Source organism: Halichoeres trimaculatus, unplaced genomic scaffold (assembly GCF_033239565.1).
Source record: "Halichoeres trimaculatus isolate MK-OKI-2021-1 unplaced genomic scaffold, fHalTri1.1 fHalTri1_scaffold_8, whole genome shotgun sequence".
Classification (NCBI taxonomy): Eukaryota; Metazoa; Chordata; class Actinopteri; order Labriformes; family Labridae; genus Halichoeres; species Halichoeres trimaculatus.
The window spans coordinates 25,367,789-25,383,178 of NW_027437186.1; the positions used below are offsets into that span (position 1 = coordinate 25,367,789).

Sequence of the window (15,390 nt, forward strand, 5' to 3'; positions counted from 1 at the left end):
CTTACATCTGTTGGAATCATTAGAAGCCGTCAGCTGCATTAGCCACTCGGTGGATTAAGGTAAATAGCATTATCTTGCTGATGACACAACGCAAGCATAAAAACTGGTTAGCAGAACTGAGCTGTTAGCCTTTACTTGTTTCTGTTCCTGAAGAAGGTTTATGAGTGAGGTATCTTAGCTCTGTATTGTCAGCTGAACCAATTTCCAGCAGGATGAAACACAGAGAAGCCGGTGGAGGTGTTTCAGTCACAGTGGTCTTTGCTTTCTGACTCATCTACAACTATTAAACAAGACTGATGGATGATGTGGACTCAAAGATGAAGATCCATTAAAAAAATAAATGAATTAGTGACAACAGCAAAGAAAAACAGAAATTGCTCTCTGATCTGTCAGTAACAGTTTGTGCCTGTCATATAACCAGAAGTAGGTGCACTGTGAAGTATTTTTTCCATTACAAGGATTTTCCCTTGGTTTGACGATGAATTTAATGAAGAGAGACAAATGACACTTTAAATCGTGAAAGCTTTGTTTACAAACTGAAATAAGACCAAATGAAATAGGAAAAGAAGAAAAGGATTTTCGAAAAACATAAGCCTAGTTATAAATTATATTGAAAAGCTAGAAAATGCTTGCAGCCTTGTATTAGGTGAATGTAATGCTTTTATTTCATCACTTTAATGTGGTGCTTAGCTTTCTCTGCTTGGCTGCTTATTTTCCTGAAATCAAGGACACAACTTGAAGAAGCAGTGAAGAGTTTCAGATTAGTAAAATAAAAAAAGAACAGGGATACAACATGGCTGAAGATATGGTTTGCTAAGTGAAACACAAACTGCACTGTAGAGAGAACCACTGAGTGTTTATTACAGTTTGTTTTGAGTTTACAATATTTGCTTTGAGGTTTCAAACCACCTCAGCTTAAAAAAAAAAACAGGAATAATAATCATTGTTGTAAAAAAAAGCCACAGCACTGTGTGGGCCTGAGCACCATCATCAGGCAGGAAGTAAGAGATAAGGGCTCTTTATTTCGAAATCCGGTGAAAGCACCTTTAGCAAGGAACACAAAGGCACTATATGTCCTGTGCTACTGTGTCTTGTGCTACTTAGCATAACTGAAGTGCAAACAAGAGCAGGGAAATGAAAAACTGAAGAGGTAACAATGCAAATGCAAAAATATGGAAATGTGCAAATACAATTTACAATTGGTATACCAACCATATGGTTTTTGTCAGCATGTCACACCAAAATTTAAAAAGACCCTGAAAGGAGTCAACTAACAGTTGAGCAAAAGAATCAGAGACAAAGCTCAAAAGCTGGAGTGTGTGACCGACGTGTCCAAAATGATGTGAAGACTTAGTTGTAGAAGTTGGCAAAGGTTCGGGAGATCTTCATCATCATGCGATAAAGTGTTTCATTGGATACAGAGAGACAATGAAAGGAAGAATAGCTTTGGTAGATAGAATTCCAGCGGGACAGAGTGGGGAAAAATCCTCTCGGTTACCATGGCTGCCATGGTAACACTGTTGCCTGAGTGCAGCTCGAAATGTGGTGGTAAAACGGTGATGAAGGCAGGGTTGAGCCCACTTAGCTGTTTGAAGTCACGGTTAATGTGCTGGTCACAGTGCACATTTTTGTCTGATGTCTATAACTTGACAGGGTGGCTTATTTTTTGCTGGATGAGCATCTCTACATTTTTCTCAGTATTTGTGTGTGACTTCATGAGTCAAAGGTGTCCTAGTGTGAGTGTGCTTTTGTGCCTTTGGACCAAGGGCCCCTGCTGCTGTTGTTGTACTGGCTCTCAGTTGGAGCGCAGGTGCAAGCCTGAAGCTAGAGGCTCTTTTGGGGCTCCAGACAGCTTGAAAGGTTAAAGCATCCTGCATGAGGCGACCTCAGATGGCAGTAATATACAGTCAGACTGTATGAAAACAGCCCTGCAGGTGTTGCTTTGAAAAATTGCTTTCCCTCTGTGTAGTTTTTGCTAATAGACTTGTGTGTCAATAAAAACAGGGGATGATATGAACATGGATTTAGCTCTAGGGGAAGGTCAGTTGAGGGAGAACAGATCTCTGTACAAAGGGTTGCTGTATTGCCACCTATTTTGCATTGCCTACTGAAGATTTGCATAGCTTGCTTTTGTGACAGTTTCAGGCTTTACAAAAATGCTGCTGCCAGTGAATGTGTAGCTTAGTATCAGTACGGGGATTTGAGTTTGTATCAGGGAGCTTTATGGAGCTGCTGTCCCTTTGCAGTGGAGCCTGGGGCCACTCAAGTGAAATATAAATACTGATTCACATGACGTGCATCTCAAGTAGATTCAACAGTCATCTTATCTGACAAAACATGCAACCGTAAAGAATTCACCATGGGTTTAAAATTAGCATACTCAAACCACCTCTTCAGAGAGATCCACACCAGGTGTTTAAAAAGGTGTTTAAATGCATGTCCAGTGACAGCCCTGCCAGAGCTGATTACCGGCACTCCAGTTAATGCCTTTGATTCCACCAGATGTGCTGCAGCTCAAGCTTCCTGGAAGCAGCTCTCAGTTCTGCTGTAAATACAAACCTGGTCCATTTTTTTGTCAAAGCCACTGTACGATGAGTGTGGCAAGAAGTCAGACACAGGAACGGCACAAAACCAGTAAATAAATCACCCAACTTCTGGATTTATATCACCATACTTCATTCCTGTTGCACAAAGTAAAAGCACCAACACAGAGAATAACTGAATTAACTCTATTAAAAGGGAACTGGAGTAACGCTCGCAAAGCCTTCCATTTCTGAAGTGTTTGTGATGGAGTTTGCTGCCACAAACAGAAAAGAATAATGCTGTGTCACAGATGTAATCTCATAAAGAGGCACTCCATGAAATCTTGGGGGTTCATTTTCCCATCGTCCTTTAGCTTAATGGAAGCTAAAGTTTAGTTTTAGATACATTGTGAAACATGTTTTCATTCTTGTTGCTGAGTGAGAGTCAGAGAATATTTAAACGTTATCTTGTTTTTTTTAAAACAGCAGGATTTGTGTTTCTTTTTCATCATTTATATAAAGCTGTATGTTATATCTTCCTGTTAATTTTTTTTGTCTCTGAACTATTTCATGGCACCAATGTTTCCATCTACAAGTGTTGTGGGCGGCTGAACAATTCCACCTGAACTGCGGTGTATATGTGTAAATTACTGTCACAGGATGTACGTGAACTTGAATACAAGACACTAGATACGAAACACTTGAAATGTCAAGTGTAAATAGGGTTTCAGACACTGATGCGGATGGCTGTACAATTTCATTTAAAATGAATACTAAAGATAGTCCTTCAGAAAACAAAATACAACATGTATTAGTCCAGCCCTTGGCTGTTTCTTGGACTTCCTTTAAGTACTTGTTGAGCCAACAATTTAAAAAGAGGTAACCACTTTTTCACACAGAAAAAATACAGCTTTGAAAATCAGTTCACCTGTTGGAATTACAAGTGTATTTTTTTCTTTTTTCCATGTGCAAAGAGTAATCTGAGGCTCCAGAACACATGGCATGTCTTAATAAGAGACCAAGGTATAGAAAAGTTAAGTGACTTAAATCCGAGAAGAGAAGCTCAAGAATGGCCAAAGGGACAAAACCAACCAATAACTGAGTTGGTTTAAATTTATCGATGTTAATTGATGTTACTGACTGTGAAGCATTAAAAGTTTCTACTTTTTTGACCTTCAGCTCAGCAAACCCAAGCCTTATCGCAAGCTACAGAAATTAGTGATTGGCCTTGCAGTGAGCTCAATACATCTCAAATAAATAAAAGCCAGAGAACGGTTGGTGTTTGAAATTTCACAAGATGTGACTTTTATACAGCTCTTGAACTGTAACTATTTGTTAAAATGTGACAGCAATAATGCTGCATCAAAAATTAGGCTTGTATACTCGTGTACTGTGAAAACATAAAATCTTTAAGCTCAACTAAGTGCTCAAATTAAACCTTGAAACAATTAGAAAGCACAGGAAACAAGAAACAGCTGTGTGGATTTCACAAATACATTAGCCAGACACTAACATTTCTGTCTGCGTCAGTGAAGCTCAGACAGAGTGGTCACCAAGTTTTCTAGAACCAGTCATGGACTTCTTATGTATCTAACCAAAAGCCAACTCCATAAATGGACATAAGAAGCAAAAATCCAGCTGAAAATTCTTGTTAAACTCTACAGAAGAGGAAAGAGGAGTGTCTTAAGTTGATAAGCTTTCAAACTGGCTTGGTGTGCACATGTCTTAGAACAGGAGAGCTCTGCTGCAACCGATTAGGACCTCCTAAAACATCATTGGTCCCCAGTTGTTTGCATCAGCTTTCAGGCCAGCCAAGCCAAAACTGTTTACTTTGCTGTTGATTGGCAAGCAAGTATCTGCTGTCATACCAGCAGACTACAGAGAAGCTGCTTTTTACAGGCTGTCAGACTCTAAGAAATCATTCTGAAAATTTCCAAACTGTAATTTTTTTTAGTTGACAGCATGAAAGGAAGACTTGCATACGCAGCCCTTTGCTATGAAATGAGAGACGAGCACAGAATGTCAGTTCAGTTGCAATGTCACTTTGCTTATATTTGCTGAGAACAACAACCATTATATGCGGGAACTTAGTGCTTTCAGCAGAGGAATTTTACTATTTGTGTTGGCTTGAATCAAGACTAGAGAATTAATTTAAGGCAGATATAAATGAATGGTGACAAATTAAGTTTAAATTCTTGATTTTTTCTTAAACAGTTCTGGTGGATTGAGAGAGACATATATAATCTCTGTTGACTCTGGTTAAACTCCTGTTTTCTTGGTTGTACAATTTGTCCTCTTATAATGAACAGCATCCCATTCCTCCTATTATCAGAAAACTGCAGTTTCTTACAGAGAATATCTCAACACATTCACATGAATTCAAAGATGAACATGCACACACCTGCTGGCATGCAGTCACTCTCCAACACAGAGACGTGTTTTCATCACCATCTGACGGAGCAGAATGGCAGTCATCACTGGCGTCGCTCTGTATTTTTGGGTGCGAGATCTGATGTCTTTGCCTTGGCAGCCTTGACTGACAGAAAGCTTTATGAAATTCAACAATGACACAACAAGCTATTTCTATCCCGCTAAACAAGCTATTTCTATGCTCTTATGTAGTAATCTAAGAGCAGACACTCTGGTTGACTCATTGGGGAGGATATTATCTTGAGTTATTACATCACTAAATCCCACTGACACACAGGTGACACATGGTTTTACAATAATCCAGGAGAACTCCCCAGCTGATCAATAATTTGACAAGTTTCAGCGTGAAGTTAAAGCGGTCTACAGAACCAGCTATATAGAGGATTGTGTCACCTGACGCAACCTGGACCAGGATCTAAAAATAACCTCATGCTGATGAAGAGCAAACACACCTCATTTCCTCTCTTTGATTTTCTACAGCTGGGCAGACTGAAATTTATCAGGTTATTCAAACTGATTTCCTACACGAGAACAGTTTCTATTTGATTGTTCCTAATGATGAAGACAGCAAACAATTAGAATTTATCTCACAGACTGATTAAAAAAGCAATTTATGGGGAAAAGTAATATTTTCTTGCTCGAGGGAGTGACTAGCGAAGATTTCTCCCTTGTTCCCCCTTCTAAGAGTCATTGACGTCACTGGCTCCTTTAGCGGGATTTACATCATGACACTGTGAAATGAAATCTGTGAAAGAAATATGAATCCTTGTGATGAGGAACATTCGAAACCAGGGATGGAAACCTGTTAGAAAATGATGGGGATAATGACAGGCTTCTAAGAAGGACCACGTGTGAACAGAAGATACTCCTTTCTTTTCTTTTGTTCATACCTGTCTTTCTATTTCTCTACTCTTCCTCAACTCAACTTTCCTCAAGAGAAAATTATTTTTTCCCCTCATTAATATCTATTAAAAAACTGTGAGACTTGTAGAGACCTGTGTTGATGAGAGGTTGAGGTTTTTGTCCATGCAGATCAATACTGATATCAAAATATGACTTGATCAAGAGCTTGAGACTTGAAGAACTACATGAATCGCTGATTAAAGTAATAGAACAGAGATTGCTGACATGAATTCAAACTTTCTAACACATTTTGAAGGTTGCTAAATAAAGCTGTTAAAATTCAATCTGTGTCTCACTAATTCTCTATCGCTGACAGTCTGAGAATGTCTGGGTTTTAATAAACTTTAATAAATGCCGTCTTCCAGAATATTTGAACAAAGACCTTCTTAACATATTTCTCCTACTCTGTTGACCTGGAGTGCACTGCCTGCCTCAGTTTTACTTCAGCTAGTTTGACTGAAAACCTCCACGGTGAACTTTAGGTAATGGTTAAGAACATTTTTGTCAACTTTAAAGATGATCCATAAAAACAGCGGACCCAGTTTTGGGATTTAAATTTGGATTTAAAACCTGTAACTATAGAGCTCATGTTCAACACACCATTTTCCTCTACAGGTTGTATGTTTATGAAAACTTCCAAAAATGAGCAGCTAAGAATGATAAATTAAAGCTGGAAGTGAGGTGTGTTATTGTTCCAGAGAAAAGTGGTCTTAGTCTTGGCTCCCTGCAGGAAAGAAAAAGCTTTCAGAACACTTAAAGGAAAACTTCTCCTTGATCAGCCTCTGGCAGGAAGTTTCACATGTATCCTGTCTGTGCTCAATGTTTGATTAATACCTCCTAATATTTTGATACTAGTGTCTGTTCCATTCACAAGAAGGAAATGTCTGGGCCAAAACTGGAGCTGGATTATGGATTAATGTTATGACAAGAGTTGTCACAATACTAGAAATGTAAACTTTGATAAATCATTTGAAAAAAGAAACAACAGGGAGATCTGTTTTAACACCACAGCCATAAAAATAAACACTGCTGGTCCCCCAGGAGTGTTTATTTTTTAAAATAATTTTGAGTGACAAACACCGAACACCATCCAACAAATTGTTTGTAGTTATGAAAGGCAGATAAAAAGATTAATCAGTGCAATTAGCATGTGGAGTTCACAACCAACAATCTGCAGCATGGGCCTTACAGCACACATAAAGGGACAAAATGACATTGTCGTCTTTCTCCTCTGCAACATAAAAGTTGCATAGGCATGCAGATAAGATGCCAACTTGGAAAAACAAATGTTATTTGCCAGCCTGTGAGTAAGAACAGCTGGATGTGCAGTCGCTGAGACAAAGGACAGAGCTGGGACACACGCACTAAACCGGTTTAACTAACAACAGAAATCTGGTTACATCCTGCACATTTCTGAGACGAAATAATAACGCGTTAAGTAGTTCATTATGGCGTGACTGGTGTGAAGAAATCTGGAAATAATACATTTTTCTCTTTCACTGCTTTTTTCACTGGTGCCCTGTGCTTACTTTGCTCATCTGCAGCTGCTGCTCGCTCTGTATTTATCTGTCTCAGTTTTACTCACAGCGTTTTAGACAAAAATACAACTGTGGATCATTTTTTAACATAGTTCCAGATCTGCCAACACTGTTAAACATTTTAATAATTGAGACTGCATAAATATGAAGATGTATTAAAAAGGAACAAGGCATCCCAGATTCTGACAAACAGTATGAATTAACCTAAAATGCTCCTGGTTATACCTCCATGATACCTGCACAAATTATATAATTCAACACGTTCTCCTAAAAGATAACTTAATCAAGTGACTTAAGAGGCCAATGGTTGATTACATTGTGACACCATAAGGTCCCAAAAACTAGGAAAACTACCTCAACACATCATCATCAGATTGTTTTTAATTTTACCAATACTGATATCAATAGATATTGGGTATCGGTCATAACAGCAATATTTATATTGGGTATCGGTATCGGCCAAAATTTTCATTTCGGTGCATCCCCACCAAAAACATTTCTCTCCTTCCTGCTGCACCTGTTCTTTCATTTTCAAGAGTAGGAGTCTGAGAGAATAGAAGAAGGGAAAGAGACAGATGCTCCTCCTCAGTTAGATACTCATGTTGTTCAGCGTATGTACTCAAAGATATACAAGCCCCTCGCCCTCACGGCCTCAGGGACATGAGTTCACCATCATTCTGTGGTAAAAACTGATGGACAAGGCTGATTAACAGGGCCATGGAAATGCAGGGATGTAATTCATGTTGATGGTAGATTTTAGCAGACACATACCATTATAAATAAAACTCTTTCATGTACCCATTGCCAAAATAGAAGAACACAATGAGAAGTAATTATTCTCTCAAAGGAATTATGGGTTATCCTCTGGGCAGGATACAGCAGAACACTGGCAAGCACGGTGGGTGGATGACATGTGGGATAATGTTCAGCTCAGTGTTTCTCAAGCAGCTGCTACTCTAAGCCCATAGACTCCTGTCTCCCACATGAGCAGCTGGAGAGCCATCTGATTAGGCCATCTAGTGTTTTTTTCTCCATCATGACTCACTGGGGTGTGATGGCTGCCATAAGAGCACATGACATTACCTTTACTACAAATATTCAGTCACAAGTCATGTAAATCAATTTCACACTAGCTTAACTGTTCTACCTTGTGCTACCTTGAGCGTAAACAAATCGTTGTAATGTTTTGTTTTCTTACAGCTCAGGATGCTGTGTGTTGTAGATGACCTGTCCGTCTTTCTCACACTCTAAAGAGCTCGTCCAGATGTAATCAGACTTGGCTGATGTTATTAATGACTTAGGGGAGAAGGAGATTACACTCCTCCACCCTGCAGCCCTGACAGCGACACTCTCTGAACGCTTTCCAAAACAAGACATGCAGGAAGCCTCGAAGGAGCAGAGTTCACATGACATGGTGATCTTAAGAGTGTATGTGACAGTCAGAGTCAGAGTCAGGGAGGAGAGGGCGGCTGGTTTTCCCATTTTCCAGGATATTAGAAAGAGAGAACAAGAAAGAGGGGAGTTTGGGAAAAAAAATGAAAATATGCAGGGGTACGCATAGCTTTGGAAGTGAGACAAAGTTTTAAAATCACAATTTGGAAAAAAAAAAAAAAAAAAGCCCAATGCCCCCAAACATTAAAATACTCTAAATTTCTTATGGTGGGTGCTTTCACTAATTAGTTCAGAGACACCACTACATCCTCTGAGCTGTATAACCCCCGGTTAATCTTCCACAAGTGTTAAAATGATTCACAGTCTAGCTTGCTCTAATAACCAATAGCAACAAAACACAAGTTGATTAAGATTTTCTAACACATTGTCTTTGGTGGCTGATGATGAATGGAAAGCAAAAATATATATAATATGTTATCAAAATATGAACCAAGGACAAAACGTGAGGCATTTTGTGATTAGTAGATAATTTTTTTGTCTGAGCTGATTTTATGGGTTGCCTAATCTTCTCTGCCAATGCCAAACAGCTCATTCTACCAATAATTCCTGTTTGGTGGAGCGGGTGATTGAAGAAGCAAGACATACTGGCAGTTTAACATTTTGTTACTCAAACAAACGGGAGCCTCAGTACTGTCCTTTATATTTTGGATATCAGAGACCAGGAGTGAAATGTTTGGTGTCACTTCAAAGCTCATTAAAGCGGATATTACTCAAGACAGGAACCAGGGTTACAGTCACTGTGAGGCCCCAACTTTAATGTTTTGATACCCCATGCTCTCTGAAAACGGATTGCAGTGACCAGTGCACAGAGGACAAACGTTGATCTCATCCTATTCAATGAGCAAAATTGGATTACAAGACGAACACACATGGAGCATTTGCATAATGTCTGAAGCAGAAATGCAGTTACAATGAATTATGACTGAGCAAAATATATGAGTGACTCCCTCCACCCCAAACATACCCAGTATTGCATTCAATCTTTGTTGGTGACGTTCATTTTAGTAGTGTCTTGTGCTGTTTCCCCCCATAGGTCCTTTTTTCTAGGATTAGCATGCAGAGGAAGCTAGTGTTAAGCCTTGTCTAATTTCTGATCCACACTATTGATCCATCATTGCAAATAATTGGGAGAAATTGGTGGTGGAGGGATCACAATCATTACATCAATGAAGGCAATACAAGGGTGGAGCAAAAGGTAAGGATAATTTTCTTGGCTGAGGAAAATGCCATGAACAGATTTTAACTGTTGAACTGCTATGAACTGCTAACCAAAGCTTTGTATTGAATTCACTTGCAGCTTTGATTATTTTTTTTGTCAGCCTAAACAGTAGTGTACTGTGGGGTTGGTGTAAGATAAGAGGCCTCTTTACTCTTTAATGGGGCAATTAGAAGTGATTTCCTTTACGTAACAGGAACTTTTCTTCAAGCATCAACAAACATGCTTAAATAACTTAAATAGGTATGATTGCAGCTTTTACAATATAATTCTCAGCAGTACGGGAAGAATGACATTTACTAAGTTCAATACCAATTTCCCCAAAGGTTGTTCTGTCAGCCCACGACTGGCAAAGATTCAATTGTTCTGCGTTTTCTTCTTCTTAAAAGAAAAAACTTCCATTATACTGAATATAGAGTACATTTGTGGGTGTAAAGCTGTGTGAAAAAAACAGAACTTCATGGCTTTTAAAGGCCTAATAATGATCCCACTGGAACAAAACACTTCCCATTTCCTCCAGACCCTTCACAGATAACATCCAGCTCTACATAGGTTGTTATGTGTATTCAGAAAAGCAGTGAAGCCAACGGCTTGCAACCCATGAGCATTTAGACATTCATCTGTGCCCTCGCTACAGGATAACTAGCTCCCCGAGTCTCACTGCAATTTAGTCAAGCCTGCCAATAATACGTTTACCTGCTGCAGTGTGCTGCAGGCTCCTTACATATCTTATTTCCCAGTGCCCCTCACTCCTACTCCTTCTCTCGAAACACTCGGTTGCACATTGCACAGTGGACAGTGACGTCTAACCTCCCACTCTTGTATCTTCAGGGTCAAATTAGAGGGCTTTTTTAATAATTCCTCTGTAAGTCCGACTCAGTATACCTGGTTTGCTGAGTCTGGAGCAGACCCAGGAGTCATTTGTCCAGCTCAGCACATGAAATAACCTTTATGATTTAACCAGATCCCACTGTAATTGTTTTTTTTTAAACAAAGCCTAGAGGAAGTTATCAAGAGGAGTTGCTGTAACATATTGTGGAAATGTGGTGTAAGGCCAAGATCTTTTACAATGCAATCCTACCTTTTCAGCGGAATGGTTTGTGTTTATTTGTGCACATTTGTTTGTTTATGTGTATGTACATACAGCAAAATGTGTTTGATATTATCTTCGGAAAAGAAACTTGTGTTTACACATCTGGGATGGTTCTCTCTGTGTTTGTAAAAGATGTCTGGAAATTGGACCATTCATCTCACTCCATTTCATTTTCATCTCATTCTGTGTGTTTCAGGGGTTCCTCCTCCAAGAAAGTGTCTCTTACTAAAAACAGTGTCAGACTGTGTAATGAGGGCATTTCTCCTGTGGTTTGGCCCTATTTTAAGAGCTGGCAGACTGTTGGTCTGCAGTGGGAGATCTGTAGTGTATGTGGGAGTGGTTTCTTTTGCTCATGAAGCATGTTTGTGTATAAAACCTCTTGTGTACAGTTCGTGTCGTGTGTGTGTGTTCGGTAGGAGTGCAGTGGAGTGAATTTTTGTGCCAATATAGCCATAATCAAATCACTAATATGCGCTAAGGTTACTTGCAAATCGCAGAATATTCCCGAGAAGAAATAACAACTTCCAAAACTCACATCTCACATGTGTATACACATAATCTCACACTTGTTTATAAGAGAGATTGTGCTTATGTGTATGAGAATCAAATTTGTTGAGCATGGATCAACAGAGGTGAGTAATTTAACCTGTAAGTGCAGGTCCAGCACTCCTAACTGATTTTCTATAAACTTGAGGAGTGTTGTTCTGTAGCCGAGCCACTGCTGTGACCTTATGTCTGAGGGGAGTGAAAAAATAATTTGTGATCAATAAATAGCACACTGTTATTGGTCAAATTCAATTGTATCTTTAAAACACTGTGAAGCAGTGTCACAGTGGTTAGAATTGGTACAATAATAGGTTCAGCAACACACAGCCTTTGCACACAAGGCAACAAGAAGATAATTGATTAATTTCTAATATTACTACATCTCCTAACAGTGCCAGTGCTCCCTGGGGATCGCCAGATTTGTTTTGGGGTCAGACGAGGCTTGTCTCCTTCTTCGGTCTATATTTATCCTCAAAGGCATGACTGGAACTGAAATAATGGCTTCTCTGATGGATAATGATACTGGCAATTTTCAGAAACACCTAATTTTCGTAAACCTCATACAATAAACTCTAAAACCAAGAGACACTGGCTTCCAAGAGTAACTGTGGCTCAGCTAGTGGAGCTATTAGGTTATGGCATCTTGCGTCTCGAGGTTTCTACCCCCAAAACCCAGTTTCCTTGATAGAATGTGGATGATATGGCTCATATATAATGAGATTCTGGACGGGGTTAGGGGTCCATTGCTCTGATGAAATCCCACATGGTCTGATTTGAACAGACTCGGCTTTCACTCTTCGCAGCAGAGATCTGTGGAGCTGAAACATATTCTCATCAGAGGTGATAACAGAGGACCTCAGGGAAGAAGCTGATGGGGCCAAAGACACAAGAGAAAGAATTTAAAAAGACCAGGAGCACCATCAATCAATAGACGGGATGAAATAAAGATGTAATGATGTGGCTGACACAGTTTCTGTTTATTCTACAATGGCTGCAATCCAACATCTGAATGGGAAGAAAACTTTATAACATTTCTTTTACCTTCATGTACTGCATGCTTGGCGATTATAATGGCTCGCAGTTGCTGCCTCAGGGCCAGTGCAGATGGCAATCATTAAAGAAACATTTAATTTCAGATTGTTTCAGAAAATTGTGCTGAACCACATCAAGGTGGCTGTTTGTGTGATAAAAGTTATGTTAGGTTGCGTGTCAAAGTTTAATAATTGTCCTTAACACAAAGGGCAATTAGTAACCCAGAAGCTTGGAAATATATATATAAAAAAAACACTTTGGCGCAGTCACATTCCTGACCCCATAACAATTAAAATGCTGTAGCATGACTTGAAGCAAGCCATCCATGCAGGTTATTCAAAAATACCAATTAACTCTAGCGGCTGGGTAAAGAGTAATTGTCCAGAATATCTCCTATTTGCTCTGCAGACCTGATGAGCAGCTATGGAGGAACACTTACAGCCACCATAGTCCTAAAACAGACGTTTCAATCTGTCTTTGTTTGAAAAAAGAAAAAAAAAAAAGAGAAGAAGCTCCTTCAAGCCACGTGTGATGTTATCACAATGATTGTTCTCCCACTTTATGTTTCATATCAAATACTTAAAAGTGCATATGATATTGCCCATATGCATACTGTACATGCATAAAGCATGAAGCTATTGCAAGGCATGTACGGTTCTGCTTTATTATTCTGATTGCCTGAGGGTGAAAGCTGACAATGCCTCTGTGTATGCCTCTCTCTTTCCAGCCCTGACGAATGTGAAGCTGTGGGCCATAGACCGACAATGTTTTCAGACCATCATGATGAGGACAGGTCTTATCAAGCACACCGAGTATATGGAGTTTCTGAAAAGGTAAGAATCCGGAGGAAAGCGCTCCAAAATGACAGACAAATGGCATGAATAGGGCTTTGATGTGAAATGCAATGAATGAATTAACACAACGAAATCAGGAGAATATGTGGGTGCTGTTTCTCGGAACAGTCCTCACTCCTCATTTTCACCAATCAATTACATAACTAAACATTAAAATTCTGTTGCATAACTAGAGTTGTCATTCATCTTACCACAAAACATATAACTTTATCATATTTTTTTACTGCCCATCTTTGTACCAGAGCGTCATGACAAACACATCTCTACAGAAAAGCCCATTATCACCAAAAAGGCTGGGATGCTCTTCTGTATCCACCTGCACTGAATATAGGATCAAAGAAAGACTCATCAAGAGACAAAAAGAGGACAGTGCGCAGTGATCAGGATGCAAGAGATGCAATTGCACTCAAGACCTCTGCACTTCTTATCTATGTACCACCCTTTGTTTCTTTTTTTTGTCATCCAATTTGATTTTCATCAAGCCAATTAAGACTACTCCATTTCTTCCATATTCCACTGCAACTTTGTAGTAGGGCCAATTTTCAGAGTTGCTTCACTTGCATTATATGTTATATGCACAGCACTAGATGCACTGTTTGTGTGAAAAAGCCCAGCAAAAAAAAGCACACTGTTGTAAATCCTTTCCAGTGAAAACCTCAAGACTCCCTACAAAGATGATTACAACAACTGTTTACCAGAAATTTCCCATAAATCCTGGGATCAAAACTAAAGAAAATGTTCGGTGGATTTATGGTGGGTCACCTTAACGGTATATTTATGTTGCCAAATAGGAGACTGACATTAAATACTTATTAGTGCTACTGTTAGTCGGTCTGACAAAGCCCTTTCCAACACTGTAGAAAAAGCCTTCGATTTCATTTTCTGCAGACAGATTCACAGGGATTGTTGATTTTGATGTTCAAGGTGGCCCAGTATGGAAATAAGTAAAAAAAATAAATTAAACAAACAAACAAGGGTCCTTCATATGGGTCAGGACCCTTCTGATGAGACCAAGAAAGAACTGAAGTTTTTATGTCCATTCCTCTCAAATTCTGCATTTGGACAGTTTAATGCGCTAGAAACTGTGATTTCTTGAAAACTACAGGGGGGAACAGGGTGGTTCTGACATTAACAGAGCTGTATTCGAGGCTTCATTCAAGGCTACTTACACACATTTTGGAGTTATAGTTTGTACCAGGATTAAAAACTAAAATATGTGCAGTAATAAGCCCAGAGTGGTAGGTTGCTCAGTTCTGGGTATTATTCTTTAAGTTGTTAGTTGAAGGTTGTAGCATTCTTCTTTCTTGAGATTGCTTCCTTAGCAAAAATCTAGTTTTGAATCACTTCAAAAAGGATGGGTCAGTGAATGAGGTGTGGTTCCTCAAGAACTTAAAGGTTTTCAACTATAATTCCAAATTTGAAAACTTCAAATAGTATAAAAAATAAAATTTTACAGCAAAGGACTTCCTGAGTGTTGTGCAGTCTAAAAAACACAAGTCAATTCCTTTTCCCTTTTGTGAGCCATCTTAAAGAAAGATTTTATGTCAGATAGCACAACACACAAGAACGGAGCAGAAAGAGCAAACAGACAATGCACCCAGGCTGCTAAGTTGCCAAGATCCTCACTGAAGCTTAAACCAGAGGTCAATGTAAATGTTATGAACAGGAAAGTGAAATGAAACGCTGACTTCTGACAAGAGAGGCACAATATTGTTGACAAGTCACTCAGAAATTCACTTATGTGTGGCATCGTAGGTCACAGGACCAAGCTACGAGTGAAAGGCTACAATTCCAACCCCTTTTA

General features: G+C 39.2%; 1 protein-coding gene and 1 long non-coding RNA gene across 4 annotated transcripts in view; one reads left to right on the forward strand and one right to left on the reverse strand.

Annotated features, from left to right (window-relative positions):
- The window catches only part of LOC141795014 (cGMP-dependent protein kinase 1), an 89,362-nt gene that overhangs the window by 43,985 nt on the left and 29,987 nt on the right, over positions 1–15,390 (forward strand). For both annotated transcript variants that reach the window (XM_074675739.1, XM_074675738.1), the window contains exon 4: positions 13,460–13,565. In XM_074675739.1, the coding sequence (XP_074531840.1) occupies positions 13,460–13,565 (106 nt within the window). The remainder of the gene's footprint in view (positions 1–13,459; positions 13,566–15,390) is intronic.
- The window catches only part of LOC141795015 (uncharacterized), a 36,799-nt gene that overhangs the window by 17,275 nt on the left and 4,134 nt on the right, over positions 1–15,390 (reverse strand). The gene's annotated exons all lie outside the window — the stretch shown is intronic.